Consider the following 20,416-nt stretch of genomic DNA (forward strand, 5'->3'; position numbering starts at 1 on the left):
TGTTTACTGACAAGGCCTTTAAAGTTTCAACAATCATGCTGTATTTAAAAATTATAGACCATCCCTAAATTCATGAATCATATGTGCTTAATAATGCAGATGTCTCATACAAAGTTATTATTGGTTTAATTCCACCTGTAGTGCTCTCAGGAACCAAGGGTTGGTCGCTTTTAATCATGCTGTGGTGAGGACACTCATATCTCTCTGAACTCACAAGGGATCATCTGTTCTCTTCTAATGATACTCAAGAGCACTAAAGGAGCAAATGCACTGATAAACATGTGATGACATCTTATATATTTTTATGGCAGCTGCATGTGCAAAATAAAATGTGTTGAACTTATATAAATAGTAAAAATGTGAAGATCATTGGGTTTCTGTAATTTAGGGAAATAAGTATACATGCCATAAACTATTAGGATTTTTATGAATAATCAAAAGCATTCAAAACACTGGTGGGATAAAAAAAATGACAGAAGAGGAAGAAAAATACACGTGTTCATGATTCAGTCAGACAGCAAAGGAAAATCTATGTTCCTCTTTACAAACTAGCTGAAACTTGAAAAAAAAATTGTGGTGGGTTGGTTTAGTAACCAAGACATTTCCTGCACACTGTGCCAACCACACATTTCTCCACCATCTGGGTCCTAGTTTCCTCATAATAAAAAGGAAGAAGAAAATAAACTATAAGAAAGCGTGATTAAACAGTCATGGCTGTCAGAACTGTAATACTTCACAGACTCCATCTTTAATTTAAAAACGACTTTATCTAAAACACTGCTTTGTGTACTGGGCGCGTCTGCAGCTCTATAAGGCTTTTTGGTGATAATTCACCTTTATCCAGTGCGTTCATAAACGCTGCGCTGTCAGCGTCCAATGAAATACGCAGCTGACGCACGGAACGGAACAGCTCCGTCATCTTGACTGCTGAACTAGTCGGAGCAGGTCGGACAAAGAGCGCATATTTTAACCTCACTGCTCTGGACAGGGCTTAATGGACACTACATTACTAGGCTGAAACAAGACTGTTTGGTAGCGATTATGCATTTGACTTTTGTAGTCCGTTTCCTGCTCAACGACAACTTTTGTCAAAACTAGCGTCTATGACAATCAAGATAAGGACAGCGCGCACTTTTCCATCCCAGTGAAAAGCAGCATAGAGACAGTAAGTAGACCATTTTACTGTTTTTATCTGGGTCTTTGAGGCTTATTTCTTCCTACTACCTAGAAATATACTATTCCCAGGGGCTGCAGGTTATACGAGTTCAGCAGTTTAGCGTTTCAGACTCTGTCTGCCTCGTATCCTGACATCAATGTATTACTACATTATACGAATTATAATATTTCTGTTTTAAGACAATGTTTCATTAGCCTGATAATATCCATATCAGAACATCCTATAAACGTTTTCAATTTAAATTTGCAGGGTCATCGCCTAAATGGGTGCATTCTGAATTGGTGATTTCAAAAGTTTACTTATTAGGCATCTTGTGCTGTCTTGGCTCTACAAGGCACCTCTTAACAGAATTTAATGTTGACATATTAAAACAGTTTTGTGTATTTGTAAGGTCGCCCCCTACTGATAAATCTAACAAAATATGAATTGAAGTCATGAAGACTTGTCCTGAAAGGAACATTATTTGTAAAAGTCAAAATAAAAACAAATAAAATACTCTTTTTGTGGAATGACCCAGCGATGCAATCAACTCAAAGTTAGAACCGTGGGCTTCTTAGCTTATAGTTCTTAAATCCATTAAATGGTTAACACAGACAATTCTAATGATTAACAGCTGACAGACTCTATTTCTCACGCACTACTCTGAGAAAATATCAGGCATCAAATAAAGCAGTGCTCGAACTGTGTGCATGCCACTGGGAGTTTAAAAACAGAATTGGCCTATTAATACCACGTTGGCAGCCAAAAATGTTTTAACCTAGAATCAGGAATCACATCTGAAGTGAATGGACACGTGTTTCTCATGCCACACAAACATGCGAGTCGTCGCAGTGAAGTGCTATTTCAGACATAACACACTCTTGAGTTGATTCGGACCTTGCATGTTGTAACTTGAAGCCACATGTGGCTAGCATGTAGGTGTCGAATTATGAACAGTCAGTACATGCACTCTGCATGGAATCTGACTACATGTAAATCTCCTCAATAAAATAGTGTTCATTTACTTTATCTTGGAGAAAACAACCAAGACCTTTGAAGAATGTTGAGACATGTAATAGACTCATGAAATTAATTCTGTTCAAACATGCACTGGTTTCATATGCACTGACTGCACTACTCTTTATTACAGGGATGTTTAGTCTAACTGAAGTTGCCTCCCTTAATGACATCCAGCCGAACTACCGTATTCTGAAACCATGGTGGGATGTGTTCATGGATTATATTGGAGTAGTAATGTTGATGTTAGCCATCTTTTCTGGGACTATGCAGTTGTCTAAAGACCAAGTGGCTTGTCTTCCCATTCTTGAGGAAAGCACAAACCCTGAGGCTGCACAAAATCAACTAGAATGTTCCACATCAGTTCTGGGCACCGCACCCTCAACAACCAGAGACCTTCCTGACAGTGTTGCGCATGAACTCCTTAACACTCAACCTACCCCCTTAAAAGGAGAAGATAGGTCTCAACCTCAACCCAGAGGGCGAAAAACAAATCTGGACTTTCAGCAGTATGTTTTTGTCAACCAAATGTGCTACCATGAAGCCCTACCATGGTACAACAAATACTTCCCTTACCTTGCCCTCATACACACCATAATGCTAATGGTAAGCAGCAATTTTTGGTTCAAGTACCCAAAGACCAGCTCAAAGATTGAACACTTTGTTTCCATTTTGGGGCGGTGCTTTGAATCACCATGGACAACGAAAGCTTTGTCTGAAACCGCTTGTGAAGATTCTGAGGAAAAGCAGAGATTCACAGGCGGTGTGGTTTTTCAGAAACACGTATCCTCAGAGGACGGCAGTCAGTCTACACCATTGATGGAAACTCCAACAGTGCAGTTTCCAACCGAAAAGCTTATTGCAGAAGCTCCTAGCCTGACCACCTTGGACAAAAAAGATGGAGAACAAGCCAAGGCTCTTTTTGAGAAAGTGCGAAAATTTCGAGTCCATGTAGAAGACAGTGACTTCATCTATAAACTCTACGTGGCTCAGACAGCGATAAAAGCACTTAAGATCATTTTGATCTTGAGCTATACGTCAACATTTGCCTCGAAGATCAGTTTCTGCCATATATGCCAACTTAAAATTGAAAGTTTGACCGGGTATGATCGGTTCGTCTGCACACACAACATGGCATTCATGTTGAGGAAACTTCTTTTCACTTTCATGGCTATGATATGTCTCTATGGACTGGTGTGTTTGTATACACTCTACTGGCTCTTCAGGAGACCTCTTAAGGAGTACTCTTTTGAAAAAGTCAGAGAGGAAAGTAGCTTTAGTGATATTCCTGATGTCAAAAACGACTTTGCATTTCTTCTACACATGGTCGACCAATACGACCAGTTGTACTCCAAACGATTTGGCGTATTTCTCTCTGAGGTGAGTGAGAACAAACTACGAGAAATAAGCCTTAACCATGAATGGACGTTTGAAAAACTACGTCAGCATGTGACATCCAATCCTCAGGATGAACAAGAACTTCACCTTTTTATGCTGTCGGGACTCCCTAATGCCGTATTTGACCTCACTGATCTGGAAGTCCTCAAGTTAGAGCTTATTCCTGAGGTCAGGATTTCAGCCAAAGTTTCTCAGATGACCAACTTACGAGAACTACATCTATATCACTGCCCCGCTAAAGTCGAACAAACTGCTTTCACTTTTCTTCGCGACCATCTGCGATACCTTCACATTAAGTTTACTGATGTTGCAGAAATCCCACCGTGGATTTATCTGTTGAGAAGCCTCAAGGAACTGAATCTGATTGGGAACTTGAACTCTGAACACAACAAGATGATCGGTTTGGAGTCACTTAGAGATCTGAGACACTTGAGGACGTTGTACCTCAAAAGCAATCTCAACAAAATACCAACTAATCTAACAGAACTCTCGCCACATCTCACCAAACTGGTGATACACAATGATGGGACTAAATTACTGGTACTGAACAGTCTCAAGAAGATGACCAGCCTGGTTGATTTGGAGCTCCAGAACTGTGATTTAGAGAGGATCCCCCATGCTATCTTTAGCTTGGCTAACTTACAAGAACTGGATTTGAAGAATAATAATATCCGGACCATTGAGGAGATCATCAGCTTTCAGCACCTGAGAAGATTGATGTGCCTCAAGTTATGGTACAACAAGATCACTGCCATTCCACCATCGATAGGCCTAGTGAAGAGTCTGGAGTCCCTCGTTATCTGTCACAATAAACTGGAGACCCTTCCTCCAGCTTTGTTTCATCTGCCCAAACTGAGGCATATTGACCTCAGCCACAATTGCATCTCAAGTATACCAGTGGAGGTTGGATACCTTCACAACCTACAGCATTTCGCAATCACTGGGAACAAGGTAGAAGTTCTGCCTAATCAACTGTTTAAATGTTCCAAACTAAAGGTTTTATGTGTGGGTCATAACAGCATCACTTCCATCTCAGAGGCGATTGGGCAGTTAGTTCAGCTGTCCCATCTAGAGCTCAAAGGTAACTGCTTAGATTGCCTTCCATTCCAGCTGGGCCAGTGTCGCCTTCTTCGGAAAAACCTCCTCTTTGTGGAGGATCATCTTTTCGACACACTGCCTCTGGAGGTCAAGGAAAGTATCAGTAGTGATTAATGGACTGATGGACATTTCAATTCTGGAGAAATCTGCAAAACGTTCTATGGGCCTGTCATCAACAATATGCCTATAAACGGGCCTCAAGGACAGGAAGCAAATACACACGTGTTACAACATACAACAGGAACATTGCAAACAACCGGTTTGTGTTTGCCATTTGTTTAGTTTAAATTATGTTCTGTTATACTTGTAAATTGTTATTTACATACATTTTTGTTATCATATTGAATATGCAGGCTGATGCATATTTTAAAGAGACAGTGCACCCAAAAATTTAAATTCTGTCATTATTTACTTGTCGTCCCAAACTTGTATGACTTCATTACTTCTGTGGAAGAGAAAAAAAGGATAATTTGAACTTTTTTTTCATTAATGGGGTCCAAACAACATCTGACCCCACTGACTTTCATTGTATGAACAAAAATACCTATAAATATATTGACAGAATGACCATTTCTGGGTGAACTATCACTTTAAGTATTGAAAGGTCAGTAGTTCTCATACTTTTGTTTTCAAAAGTGTCCATCAACAGCAGTTTTCAGTGACGTCTTTTCTTTAACTCTTTACTTATGGATACAATCCCAACTTGGAATACATTTTATGTTTTTTTATACAACATTAAACACACCATGTAAATGTATCATATATTTTGTTAGATTTTTCCTTTTGAGTTTAGGTGCAGCACTTCTCAGCATTTTATACTCTCCAAAAGACAAGATCTGACATGATGCAAGTTCACCTTTTCTCTTTAGCAATAACAGCAATATTGCAATACTTTTGAGTTGGAGAATGTGTTTTTGTATTTCCTGTTAACAGTGAAACATGAATTGCTTAATTGTATACACCCTGCACCTCATGATTAGAACCACAGTGACCTTGCCAAGCTGTCCGTGGTTTACTTATGCGCTGTCATTATGATTATATCTTAGAAGCCAAACGCTTGTCAGAGAACAACTGGAACAACTGCCATTAACATTCACTGTTGTGTAATTATTAATGCCTTATTTTTTCTGTTCTCTGATTGATATTAAATGTGTATGAACAAGACTTTGATACGTTACAATGTTTTTAAAACTATTTGATTTGATCAGTTTTAGCACTAAGGGCTAATATTACAAAGAACAATACCTGCAAAAATATAAATATTCATAAAACAGCTTTACCAAATAAGCCAGGTTTATTTCAGTTAGTCTGACTTATTGTCATTTGATTTGGTTCAAAATAAGTCAGACTAACTGAAATAAGCCTGGCTTATTTGGTAAAGCTGTTTTATGAAGCAGCCCTTTGGTCTGCCTCATTAGAGGACGATTTCTGCACATATCCCAGTATCAATAATAATTTACTCTTTCTAAAGTTGAAACTAGCACTTAGTGATAAATAAACATATTCAGTCCTATGTGAATAAAATGACTGCTACTCTTGCAATATGTAGATTGTGGCACAAATTGATAACACATTTGCAAACAAATTATTACATTCATAGCTGAACATACCAACAAGTTGAAGACGACAAAAACATTTTATTCTGAACAGCAAAATTGTTTATAGTGATTTACATTTTTTCACATAAATTACCTAAAAAGGTTTATACACAAAAATATTTGAACCGTAAAAAATGGCCTACACAAGTAACAGTTAATGTTTTTTTTTTTTGCACACGTGGCAAATTTACAGATTAAAGATAAAATCAAAACAGGGTAATAAGTGAAAAACCAAAATGTTACCAGAAATGGTGTAAACAGGGAGCTATGACATGCATACTGTCCGAACTGCTAATATCAATAGAATGGGTTGTTTCACCTAATGACTGGTGTGTTGGCATGAGTCAAACTTCTGAAGTAATCATATATAGACTTACATTTCGACACATATGCATCATATGTGCACCTTTTAAAATCCAAGGATGGGACAAAAAAAAAATTAGTTGGTTTTCAAATTAAAATGGTTTGTTATAAAAATCCACATACAATATCATTTCAGTTTTTGTAGAGCATAAATCTGCCTTGACAGATAAAACTCAGTGTGAGAAGGATCTGAGGTAAAGGTTGTCTTTTGGTGGGTTTCACTGAAATCTCAACATATTCACCCACAGTTTGTACGTTCTCTGACAATGTTCAACACCAGCACAATGTAACAATATCTAAAAAGCTGTCTGTGATAACAATGGATCCTCAATAAGAGTAAAAACTGAAGTCCTTACTGATGGCAATATAAAATTCAAATGGGAACCAAACAATTTACATACAAGTGATATTCCAAGGACAAATTATGTGTGTTCCTGGGCTCATGAAGATATTTGCATCACTGAAGGTTGTGCCTGCGGTACTGTGTTGGGGCAAGAGTCCTTGGGGAAGGAGGTGACTTCCACCATCCCTGCCCCTGTGTGCGGTACAGCGGTATTCATGATGTGCCTCTGTAAATGCTTTATCCAGTCCTCCTGCACTGACAAAGGGCCCTGGAAGACTAGATCACAAAACCTGCACACGGAAACAACTGCATATTAGATTCACAATGGTGCACTGATAAAAGGGCTCCAGAAAAAAAAAAAAAGAATAAATGTAATGGGGGAAAAAAAAGAGACGACAAAACCTCACAGTAAGTATTTTTATAAAAGTAAATATGTAATATTTAAGTTGTATGAAATTTATGTAAAATACACACATATATACACAATAAAAAGTATATACTGTACATAGAAAGCATATTAAATAAGTGTCTAATGTTTCAAATGACATTTATAATATATAAAAGTCAAAATACACATGAAATAATGTCCCATTGTTATTCAGTGTAATTATGTAAAAATGAAACACTTATTCTGACCTGTACTTGATAAAATATATAAAACAAAAAGTGATTGTACCAAACTGAATTATACTTTAAATGATTAAAATCGTCTTGCTGACAAATGGGTAAAACCTTGTAGTTTGAAGGTTAGTGGCAAAGACAGGTAAAGATTTAAAGCAGCAATTCATTTGTTTTTGGGGGCTATGCTGTGATCCTTAAATAGAATGTCATCTAATGATTCTTGTTCTAAATGTGCCTAACAAGATTTTTTGTTGTTGTTATATGAACTTAGGTCTGTTTCCAGAATTAAATCACTGAAAGTGGTTCTGAAATTAGTGAGGGTGCTCTATCCTTAATGGACAGCTATTGTCAAACATTTTTTGTCCCATTCATTGCTATGGTTATCACTATATCAATATTGCTATTTCCAGAGTGAATCCCGTATAGGCTAAATATGCCGAATCATTCCTGAAGTGTATGTTTCCCAAAAACTAAAGTTTCATACAAATTCTTAACTAATTATAGCCTATAAAGCACCCAAAGGGCACTCCTTTTATAATCACTAAGAAGCTGCCATTCGTCTTAGTTCATCACGATCTCACAAAGTTCTGTTATAACAAATAAAGGTCTCTAAACTGTATTTTTGATGCTCTCCAGAGTGCAAACACAAATACGCACTGGAAAGTTTGCCAGATCTTGAAATGAGGGTACTTAGCATGCTCTAGGACCCCTGTAGAACTGGGCCTAAGTGAACTATTGTTACACTGAATGACATTTTAGTGGCTGTAAATCATAGTAGAAATGTATGTATATAAAAGTTTTGGTCCCACTTTATATTAGGTGGCCTTAACTACTATGTAATTACATTTAAATTAATAATTTGACACAATGAACTTGTGTACATACATGTTTTTACATTGTACTTATACTTTTAAAAATAACTATATGTAATAACATTTATAATTACACTAATGACCCATCCCTTACACCTTAACCCACACTTAAACCTACCCATCCCACCAAACCTGTCCCTAACCTTACCCATATCCCACCTCAATAGCAGCAAAAGTGCTTTGCAATACAATATGATCACAATAAGTACATTGTACTGATTTTTTGATGTAGGTACATAGTAGTTAAGCCCACCTAATATAAAGTGTGACCAAAGTTTTTAAATTAATATATAAAATATACATTTATTAACATATGTAGCATAGAAGTTACCTGCAAGTAAGTCTATAGATTTCTTCTGGTGTGTGCAGCAGAGGGTACATTTTCTTCTTCGACCCAGACCTTGATCTTTGCTTTCTCTGTTTACAGTCAAAAGCTGCAATAATAATGTATTTATTAGAAATTATACAAACAAAATAAAGGCATTTTAAAAAGCACACCATAGGCTTTCACCTATGATGACATTTAAGTTTTTTTTTTTTTTTACACGTTTAGCAAAATTTGTTATATATATATATATATATATATATATATATATATATATAAAAGCACCTATTCCATATATTTCATTCAGTAATCTTTCATCCAAAACATATATATATATATAAAGCACCTATTCCATACATTACATTCAGTAATCTTTCATCCAAAAGTGCACCATGTTCCATACCTTTCATAACTAATGTAATGTAAATATCACTTCCCTTGTGGTGAACAACCGGCCGCCATATTGAGATCACATGACCAGCCGAATAACACTCACTTGATCTCAGTAACCCTCTATTATTGGACAGTCGAGTATGAATAAAATATCGTTATAACAATACTTCTACAATGGCATCATGCAGCAACTATAATATGAAAAACCATCAGGTGTTTGTATAAATGTCTGCTACCAAAAGCACCTGAATCAGATTATCAAAAACAATTATACTTGGGTTTTTTATATATATTTTTAAGTTACTTGTTCAGTTTCTTCCATGTTTCTTGTTATGAGAAATTGGCACAGTTAAAACAGAGTTTAGTAAAGGGAATGAGCATGCGACATGCATTCTGCAGTAGACGGTAGATCAAAGTAGATGGTGAGGTGCAGCATCCTTCATAAACAGGAAGTCAAATATAAGTACAAACATGCATTTACATAGGAGGAAAGAAAGATACATACTAGTTCCGTCCAGAAGAGCTTTTTTCTTTCTATGTGCATATGCCCTCAAATGATTGGAGAGACTAACACCACTGTGAAATGTGGTATTACAGTGCACACACACTTTTCTATTGAGTTCACTTTTCTCTGGAACAGAAACACAACATATAAAAGGAAACACTAACAGTTATTATAGATAATTTATTTCCATTTATACATTTATATTAATATAAAATGTTAATGTATACTAAGTATATAGAAATATCTGCTATCTATCTATATAGATATGTTTCTATAGCAGACTGAAATTTATGGTTATGGACCGTTTTCACAAACTATGATGACATGTTTCTATAGTTATTAAATTATAATTATAGCTTTTTTTATCATTGTACATTTCTAAGACTATAATAGTTTAAAATATATATTATTTAAATTATTGTACATTTTAGAGACTATACTTTGTGTAAAATTACAATATTGCTCATGGGTAACAGTAAATCCACAGAAAATTTGATCTTTGTGTCTTGAGACTGTAATCAATCTCTATTCATATTTTCTGGTTTGGATAGTCATGGAAACACTATTGTCAATTTTCTCTTTTTCTATTTGACCAAATATGAAAGGACAAATTATATTTGTTGTAGTCTCCCATTAATCGATATAGAATTTCACTCAACTATGATGACTTCTGCTTCTGAGAAACTCAAAACTATGAAGCATAGTCAAAATAGGGTCCAAAAAAGAAAAATAGAGTTACATTTGAAACATCAATTATTTGCTAAATATGAGGGTTTATTAATCTTTTCATGTTGTTTAAATAGATAGTTCCCCTCCAAAAATTATTCTGTCATTATTAACTCCCTCATGTTGTTCAATACACGTATATTTGTTGTTTTTCTGCATTTTTTGAAGCATATGGTTATGGTAAAACATGCGTGAGTAAATAGCTAGAGAATTTTTTTATTTTACATGAACCGTCCCTTCAATGAAACATTACCTTCTAGTGAATTTGGCACTGCTTTGAAAGGTTGTGTCTCCATGCCACAGTCTCTGCCTGAAGATAAAAGGATAGCCTTTCTTGCCGTGTGGGATGAGTGCTTCGCTTTGGTCTCTTCATGGGCTCTTCTTTTCTTCAAAATTCCAATCAGATCACTTGGTGGTGAGCCTTTACTAATGTCTATCCTTCTCTTTTCCTCACTATCATCTTTCTGCTGTTTGACAGTAGACGCAAAGGTTAAACCGTTACTCAGCCTAATAGGATGGAAAGAATTGGTGGCGCGGCACTTCTTCTCAAGAACCTGTAGCTTCATCTGAAACTGTTTCTTGTCACGCATCAATTCTTTCAATATGATCACTGGAGATTTAGACGCAGTGGAAGAGGGTTTGCCCAGGCGCTTCAGGTGGCCTCGTACATGGTTGGACAGCCCAGTCCTTGTGTCAAACCACTCCCTACAGAGAGGACAGATGAGCTCTGTCTGTTGGCAGTTAGTTTTCAGCTCTGCTGGACGATCAGTCTGGGATGTATCCTCTTCTACAACAGGGAAACCATATGTAATCAGCTTCATTTACAACAGATATTGCTTAGAAGCCAATTCAATATCTAAACTAAAACTGAAAATCCTACACTAACCATCCTGCATGTTAGCTAACTTGCAACACAAGCTAACTTTAAACTACTACCTTAAAGGTATCTTTAAACATCCATATTTAACACCTATCAGCAATGCTCCAACACACACCTTTCCTGACTATGAACAAATCAAGTTCATTTAGCCAGCATGTGAGCAGCTGGAATGAAAAACAGCTCAGAGAAGTGAAACATCAGCAATGAAACATTGCTCTTTTCAGTGAATCTCTTTCCCATTTTAATTTACTTTAATGCCTTTTCAATCAGAAGTGATTATATCTATTAACTTATAACTGTCATAACATCTGGAAGATGGGTATGTCTGATTTGAGTGCTTCACGCCATACATGAGGTGTCATACATTTTTTTCAATGACCATTTTGTGTGTACGTAATGATTATACATACAATTTGGACAACGCATTCACAATTTTTATGTACAAAGATATTGTTTTTGTAAAATTGTAATTGATAAAATAGATTTTCTGCAAATCGAATGGACTGTATAATACGTGAAAAAGCATTGCAGAAATATAAAGGCCTAGTACACAAAATATTCTATGGAGGCACTAAAAGAAAAATTTCTGGCCAATACGCATAAGCCGATAATTATTTATCCTAGTTATGGTCGCTAGCTGGAAAACCAGCTGCTAAATAAAATATCTAGCCTACAATAAAGCTTTATCTGAACTCTTTGATTTTCCTCCCATTTATTTTTTTGCAACTGACTTTTAAACCTGAAAAAAGTAAAGTATCATAATTAAAGGCTTTTCTGCAACACACATTAATTGATTTTATTAACAAATGAAATTGAAAACCTCTGTATAGATGCAAGAAATTACGTCAAGTGTAAGAGAAGCGTCACCTGTTTTGACTTGTGGCAGTGTTCGTCGTCGAACTGGAGGTACTTTTTCAAGAGAAGTCACCTTCGCTGCAGCATTCCGTACTTTCAGGCCCACTCTGTGCAAATGTCCTCTTATATGATTAGAGAGGCTAATTCCTGACTCAAATACAGCAGGACAGTATGGACAAGCCTTCAGATCTGTCTCAACATCTGAGCTTGGTTCACACTTCACAACTGTGATCGCTTCTGAGATTTCTTCATCCTTGCATTCATCTTTGACAGAAAGCATCCTTGGGGAACTGTGGTTTTTCCCATAGTGACCAGTTGAGGTACCAAGACTTGCTTTTGCAGGTGAACTCTGTTTTTTCACGAAACGTGCATTAGCATTCTCGTTACTTTCACATTCTTCAGGTCCAAGATCATCATTAGAATCACACATAAAATGACCGTTGTTGATCATTTCTTTACTCCTCTTGGATGTTTCGGGTTTCTTAAAATTTTGTCGACATTTTGGGAAATCTAAAAGAATATCTTGGCCCTGCATATTGTGGAATGGAGTAGACATTTTCCTTTTGGAAGGTGACTTCTTAAATTTTTGCTTTTCCAAACTTATATGCATATAGTTGGCGTTTCCAACATCATCTGAACAAGTAATGTTTTCATCAGACTTAGAAGTTCCTTTAGTGTTCCCTTCTTTAGAATGAGCTGATCTTTTCAGACACTTTATGGGGGGTGAATTAGCACCTGTTCCAGAGAACGTGGTCTCGCAATTGAGGGAATCGTCAAGACACTCTGTTGTACTGCTTCCATCAGGCTCCTGATGAGTGTTGAATTCAGAAGCACTCTGGTTACTACGTTTCTTTCTGGATAAAAGTGTGTTAATAGATTTGTCAAGTTTTGATTGGCTTTGGACACCTTTATTCATCCACACTTTTTTCTTCCGTTCAAGACCACACTTCTCATTGGGCGACAAGCTTTTGTTTTTGTCCGGTGCTTGGATCTTCACTGACAATTTTGGCGACCTTGCTGTTGGTTTTGCACATGTAAGAACATTGCAAACAGAGAACGACTGTTCAGCTGGAGATGGTTCTTCATCACAATTGTCAAGGGAATGCGAGGATGCCAGTTCTTCTATAAACTGCGGTCGACACGAAGCCTCAACATGATTTCCAATGATGTTTTTAGTTTTTCTTTGTAAAGAGCGGGAGAAGGAAACTGGACATACTGATTTATTGACCTTACGCTCCTGAAATCCATCTGATTTCCAAACAGTCAGATCAGACCCACTGATGCCATGTTTATGAAGCAAATGGCGTCTCAGTTCAACTTCATTCATTTCGACAAAATCACACTTATTACAACTATAGTACCGCTTGTCCTTCTCGTGGGTCTTAGCGTGTTGCACAAAGGTGTTCGGACAGTTCGTTCCAAAGGTGCACTGGGGGCACTGCAACTTTGCATCTTTACCTTCATCTTTAATTTGATGCAACTCATTTATTTCTTCCGTAATTTTCCGTCGCTTGTCCTGGTGAACACTTATGTGATTTAACAACGAACTCTGATCATGGTAACACTGTCCACATTCCTTACATATGAATGGCTTTGAACTAGTTGTGTCTGTTTTACATGTAATTTTTCTGTGTTCTTGAGATTTCTCTTTAAAACCACGGTTACGGGGAAAAAATTTAGCTTCCTCGATAGAACATGAGTCTGATGGCAAAGTTTCTCTAATTAATGCCATCTTTTGAGTCTTGCTAATAGGCTGTTTTGCTGGTTTGGCAAACAGGTGTTTGACTGCCTCAGCAGCTCCATTAAAATACTTGGTACGTTTTACAATGGGCGACTTTAATTTGGATGGTTTCCTTGGGGAACGTGTCTTCTTAATAGGACTGCATTCTATCTGGCTTCCTTCACCCAGGTGATCTTTTCTTGATTCAAAATTCAAATCAGGGTAGATGTTCTCTGAAGGATCAACTTTTAATACCAGTTTTTCTTTACGTTTTCTTCTTTTATAGCCGAGCGGTGAAGGAGCTCTTCTTTTATGGTTGATGGGTGAAGGAACAGGGGACAGTTTTCCCTCCATTTCGAGGCCATTATCATCATCCCACAGGAACTTCATAAATTCTCTTTGAGGATTCCAGTTAAGGTCATTTCCATCATCATAATGATCTAATGAGCTTTCTGGAGATTCTGTATCAAAGCCCCATATGCCCCTATGCTCCACATCCTCCGCAGTCAACGTTTGCCTGATTGTTATTTCCCCCTCTTTTCTGAGTGGATCAGGTCCTTCAAAGTGGACATTGGTTGTGACAGAATTCTGAGCATGTAACGATTTGGGAAGGAATCCTGGTACATTTTTTGAAATATCAAGCAAGGTTTCATCTGAGATATGAGGCGAGGTGGATCCATTGACGTAAGCAGCCTTGGCTGGTCCATCTGAGCAGATGGAGTCCATAAAACCAACAGTGGTCAGGAGGTCTCCTTGGTCACAGAGTAGTGCCATGGTCTCTTGAGGACAATGCACTGATGGTCCTGATGTAGTTCCCTCTGCACAGAATGCCTCGCTGTTCAAAAGGTCCTGAAAGTTTCTTGACATTGAGGTGTCATTTTCCTCTACTTTGGCACTCTCCTCCCAACCAGACATTCCTAGGAGTCCTAAGGACCGTTTCTGAGGACAAAAACATTAGATGAGAATGCATATCAATACATAAATGAATTAATGTTAACTTAGAGAGGCACAGTTGGATCCATAGCATGCCCATCTTATAGAATTTATTTTAAGGCCGGGACACACCAAGTCGACGGTCGAACGTCAGCCAATTTCGGGCTGTCTTTGAGCGTCTGTCGGGCTAGTTTGTTTGGTGTATTCCATTCGTCGGCTCTCGTCTGGCTCATGTCAGTGGCGGTTTGCCCGATTCTACATGTTGAATTGGTGTCGGGGGCCATCGGCACCATTGACGAGAGTGAGAACTCTGATTGGATGACCAGTTTAGTGAACGGGTCAGTGCAGGAAAATTAAAGTGAAATTGATGAAAACGAGTAAGTAAATGAAGGCGGCATAGCCAGTCCTGTTCTAATGTGCTGTGATCTTTCCCAAGCATTTCAATATGCAAATATTTTCACGACGCTGCACTGCTTCAATGCATTACTGGCTCGTGACTCATCAGAACGCAAAACGAAATGTAGCTTTTGGTCGTGCTACACTGCTACCTGCTGGAAAGAGTAGTTAGCTACTGGAAAAGCTACACTGTTTTTTGCTACTGAACAATGTAGTTACTCTAGCTACTCCACAACACTGACATTATCACATGTTCTTCATCTCCAGAGCTGCCCGGAGAGTCAATTCACAAGCTTTTCGTAATTTCATTTGAGAAAAATACACACTGAAAATTAAAATAAAACCGAAAGACCTTCATGACAACCTGTCAAAATAAAAGTTTGGTTTAACTTGAAATTATTACAGAAATAGATGAATATTATTTAAGGAACATCATACAACCAATGTATTTTTTCATTAATTTATAGTTATACAGTGCTGTTAAAAGGTATCTCTCTGTGGAAAAACAAGTTGCCTTTACATTCATTCTCAAGGTCTAACAAACATGTGGAAAGCATTTTCTTCCCCATTAATGGTAAATCAATATCTTGATTATTAGCAATATCACAAAAATATTGTAATAAAATTTCACTGCACAGCCCTATGCCATTGTATGACTGGTCAGTAACATTATGGCTTAAAGGACTAGTTGCCCTGATAAGATTCAACAGATTTTAGTATTTTAAAATCAGTCCTCATTTACAAATGCAGAGATCTAGAATTTGTAGGAATCGTGTACTTCATTTAAAGCTGCAGTCCATAAGTTTTGCCTCTTTGTCGCCATCTCTGTTGAAAACCTGGTACTGCAGCCAGGTGCAGAATTATCTTCATTACGTGGGCTGTACTCTGGCACGGCTTCAGCACGGATGAATCTAATGTTTTGAGGTGAATGTGTAGCTATCAGTCACCACACCGGTGTGAATCAAACACTTAGTAATCACAGATTCTAGTCTACGTCTTGGAATATATGACCCAATTTTCACCATATATTGTCATCTGAACAAGTAATAAGTCTGCCATGCTTATTCTGACCAACTGAGGAAAAGAGCATTACAATAAACCGCGCTACCAATGGTGACAATCTAAAGATCAGTTAGCTCATATCACATCAAACCGTGCAAATTGCAAATCATGCAAATTGTTATACTTTATTCTCAAATTATTAATGTTAACAACATGAGCATTGCGTGAGTATGGGTATAGTGTATTAACATGTAGATTTAAATTTCTGTACAGTCTAATCTAATTGTTCATATTAAGAAATTCTTTTAACCCCAAAAGCAAACTATGATCCCTTCGAAATGGCTTTCTTTAGAATACAAATCTTGTGTAATCCCAGGCTATCTGTAATCAGAAGCACGTTTAAAACTGGAATATAATTTCATTTCATTCACACGCGTTTCATAAACACATAATCCTTTCTGGATTACAATCCGCCATCAAAATGATGAATTTAACTATTCTGCTGTGAGAAAAGGCTATAAACCAGCCGCCACCTGCAGGATCCTCACATGCGATAGCCTGGTAGCCGGGAAAACTTCTTTATGTTTACAGACGTGACATAATGATGCGACGGCTTGCTCAAATTTCCAGTGAAAACCTACCCGTACCACACAAATTAGAAAACATTATTATAAACTAACCGTTGTGAATCAGGCTAAAGTAAGGCGATAGTTTTGAACACTGGCTGGTGGTTATGTACTTGCTCAAATATTTCGGATCTTTTTTAACCCCCCAAAAATTACGGACTGTCACTGCAGCTTTAATCTACAATGCAAAATTGGTAAAATTGTTGCTGCATTGTATTAGTCCGCAATATGTTATTTAAGAAATTTATATCATAGAAATAAATTCTGGTTTTCTGTGATGTTACCAAGGTAACATTACAGTATCTAGCTATATTAATAATCCCAGATTCTGTTGAAATGATGGCAGCTTCAAACAACAATATTATAGTTAAGGTAAGATGTAGTTATTTTCACTCTTTGTACTTTGTATTTACGTAAATATTGTAAGTATTTGTATGTATTTACGTAAGTCTATTCTATATTACTGTAGCTAGTTGCGAAGTTATTTGGCAACTGTAAATGATATAAACTCTGCTTTGTGCCTAACAAATACCCCAAATAAAAAAAAAAATTGAATATATTATTGATGTCTTTATTTTTAAAATTCCATGCATGAACATGCATATTTGCAATTCAATTTAAATATTTCCAACACTTTTTGGACTTAATAGTACGTGGGTCACAAAGACGGTTTTGCCATTCATGTTTGTACATACAATGGTTTTGTTCATGGGTAATATTTAAACAGTAAATAATTAAATGTTATAACAGTAACATTATGGATGCACTGAATGTTCGACAACCAAAACTATTTTGGCTATTCAATTTATGCAATGGTGAAAACAAATTGCCAAAATATATCGGGGGGAAAATGTGAAAAACCATGTTCTGCCTTCGGCCCAGTGTTTCATTTTGTTGGGCATCAGCCAATAATTTTCATTTCGGTGCATCCCTAAGTAACATATGTGATCCTGGACCACAAAACCAGTCTTAAGTCGCTGGGGTATATTTGTAGCAATAGCCAAAAATACATATGGGTCAAAATTATAGGTTTTTCTTTTATGCCAAAAATCATTACATTAAGTAAAGATCATGTTACATGAAGATATTTTGTGAATTTCTTCATGTAAATATCAAAACTTATTTTTTGATTGGTAATATGCATTGCTAAGAACAATTTTAAAGGCGATTTTCTCAATATTTAGATTTTTTGCACCCTCAGATTCCAGATATTCAAATAGTTGTATCTCAACCAAATATTGTCCTATCCTAACAAACATACATCAAATGCAAATTTATCTATTCAGGTTTCAGATGATGCATAAATCTCAATTTCGAAAACTTTACCCTTATGACTGGTTTTGTGGTTCAGCAACCCTCTACAATGAGAGTAAATCACTCGCATATGCGACTAATCTTCACTCTGGGCGACTAAATGATGCCTAATATTAGCCAATGGCTAATAAATTCTCAGATTCTACTCGCCAGTGTGTGAGTTGGAGGCCAAGTATTAGTTTAGCACAGGATTATTTTCACTCTCCGAATACACTGACTGAGCGCTTCAGAGTTTCGCTCTCTGTCTATTTTTGTAAGTTAGTTCATCTGAATGGATGCGCAGCGCACCTGTATTTGACGGACCGTGAACTCAACAACTCGCCGTCGCTTTGGTGAGAGCAAGAGACAGTCTTACATACATGCAGAATTGACGCGCAACATGTAAACGATATTCTTTGTTGTGTTTTCCTGTCAAAATAACGGAGTTCCTTTGGATTTTTTCAGCCTTAAAGAACTGCCGCGTTTTCCGGTAGTGGGCGGGACTAATGCGCAAACGTCAATCTCATTGGCTGGTGCTCACCTATTATCCTCCCTGTTTTGATTTCAGCGAATCAGTTCGAGCGAACGCACACAACGGGATTAATATTCATGAATCCAGCTGCTCGTTAATCCTTAGTGCGTTTTCTACTGTTCTTATTAGCAAAATTCGTATTATTACTATTATAGTCTTATCAGTATTATTGTTAGTTTTTTCCCCCATTTCTTTTACAGAAACTCTGAATGACCAAAAAAGCACCACCACCAGTCCTAAATTCAGTTAAAATGTCTATGCATTCATACATGGTTACTAAGTTTTAATTCTAATTACTAAAATTCTATCATCAAATAATACTTGACTATCATAATGTCACATTATAATGCTTGATTGACTGATGTAAAGAGTGTACTTTCAGATATTTAAAAAGCTGTACCATTTTACAAACTTATACAGTAGGCTATATATATATATATATATATATATATATATATATATATATATATATATATATATATATATATATATATATATATATATATATCTGGACACTCATTACTATAGCTGGTTAACAACATCAACGCATGCTACATTTGACAGCTGATTACAAATGTCATCAAAATTCTAAGTAAGTTTCAACATGTATAAATTTAGTAAGCCAATCAATCCATATTCTTCATGTAATATGGTAAGCACCCCCAACTGGTTGGTCTTGCATGCTTACACAAGTGAAAGTGGAAATGACACAAAACTAGACAGTGTTTTAGCCAGTAATACTATAACTACACTAAAGAATATGTATTTAAGAATATACATTACACCTGATACAGAGCAGAAACAGAGATCCCAACTACATGCATAAAAATATGAGAGGGAATTCAGATTGTTTGTGTGCATTGTGACACATTGTACAATAAATAAATTAATTAATTAAACTAATGACAACATCGTACAAATAATTACCAACAGATAGCAGGAGAAATCTCTTCATATGGCAATGATATGTAAATCACATGCACCGAGAAACGTACCTTTAGTAAAACATTTATGTCTGGATGTATAAACAACACGTTTAAAGCCATTAACAGTTGTCATGGTATTATTGTTGTGATTCAAGCTCACAAAAAACAGATTATATCTTTGTGGATCAAGTTCTGTATTGCATAATTAGTGGTTCACAAAACATAACATGCATTCAACCCTGCAAAAAAATACTCATAAAGTCATTTTTAATAATTCAGAGATGCATTACAGATCAAGATTTACGTGCATTAATAACTTATATTTATCACTGACATCTTTCTGTTTAGGCATTGCTGTTACTACATACTATGAGAGTGTGCTAGCAAGGCAGCAGTCAAGCCCCATTATGTTCAACATCAAGCTTACAACCACTTGCCCCTATCAAAATATTGGGGGCACTTTGATGGTTTCACCTTTTAATGTTGTTGCCAAATGCATTTTAGCCTACCTTTCTGCAGCTGCGATTGTGGACGATAACACTGAAGTGAAATCATTTCATTTTTGCTCGCACAAGCTTTCCATTTATTGCGAAGCCGCCATATTTGCTCGATGGTCCACAGACAAAGGCATTGCGCCTCAACGAGGGGGACTCCAAAAACGTGATAAAATGTATTAAAAATAATGTGAATATTGTGATTGCCCACTGACAACTACTTATTTATGACATAAGCTGACATAACATAAACATGTTGGATACGTTTAGTCGGGAGACAATTAATTATTTGTATGAGTCATGTATATAATGCCCCCCAAACAAAAAGTGGACTATTCCAAATA

General features: G+C 36.6%; 2 protein-coding genes across 3 annotated transcripts; one reads left to right on the forward strand and one right to left on the reverse strand.

The window, feature by feature from the left end:
- The first annotated feature begins 674 nt into the window (after positions 1-674).
- Positions 675-5,845, forward strand: LOC306846628 (volume-regulated anion channel subunit LRRC8D-like). The gene is made up of 2 exons (XM_079380119.1): positions 675-1,165; positions 2,307-5,845. The coding sequence occupies exon 2, from the start codon at positions 2,309-2,311 to the stop codon at positions 4,781-4,783; it is 2,475 nt and encodes an 824-aa protein (XP_079236245.1). The 5' UTR covers positions 675-1,165; positions 2,307-2,308; the 3' UTR covers positions 4,784-5,845.
- Positions 5,846-6,288: 443 nt separating this feature from the next.
- Positions 6,289-20,207, reverse strand: LOC306846593 (zinc finger protein 644-like). Of its 2 annotated transcripts, XM_079380060.1 has the most exons (6): positions 20,088-20,207; positions 12,163-14,809; positions 10,669-11,202; positions 9,690-9,815; positions 8,798-8,900; positions 6,289-7,263 (listed from the first exon to the last, which is right to left on the reverse strand). In XM_079380060.1, the coding sequence occupies exons 2-6, from the start codon at positions 14,783-14,785 to the stop codon at positions 7,071-7,073; spliced, it is 3,579 nt and encodes a 1,192-aa protein (XP_079236186.1). In that variant the 5' UTR covers positions 14,786-14,809; positions 20,088-20,207; the 3' UTR covers positions 6,289-7,070. The 2 variants fall into 2 exon arrangements, with proteins under 2 accessions (XP_079236186.1, XP_079236187.1); XM_079380061.1 differs by lacking the exons at positions 6,289-7,263; positions 8,798-8,900 and having other exon boundaries at positions 9,672-9,813.
- Between the last annotated feature and the right edge of the window lie 209 nt (positions 20,208-20,416).

The sequence above is a fragment of the Barbus barbus genome, assembly GCF_936440315.1.
Source record: "Barbus barbus genome assembly, chromosome: 26".
NCBI lineage: Eukaryota > Metazoa > Chordata > Actinopteri > Cypriniformes > Cyprinidae > Barbus > Barbus barbus.

Excerpts from the sequence above, each read along its gene's own strand:
- LOC306846628 (XM_079380119.1), top strand. The coding sequence starts at position 2,309 with ATGTTTAGTCTAACTGAAGTTGCCTCCCTTAATGACATCCAGCCGAAC.
- LOC306846593 (XM_079380060.1), bottom strand. The coding sequence starts at position 14,785 with ATGTCTGGTTGGGAGGAGAGTGCCAAAGTAGAGGAAAATGACACCTCA. Across the intron at positions 9,816-10,668 it reads AGTGCCAAATTCACTAGAAG|AGAAAAGTGAACTCAATAGA; the intron begins GTAATGTTTCAT and ends TTTCTGTTCCAG. Across the intron at positions 8,901-9,689 it reads AGCTCTTCTGGACGGAACTA|CTTTTGACTGTAAACAGAGA; the intron begins GTATGTATCTTT and ends TTATTATTGCAG.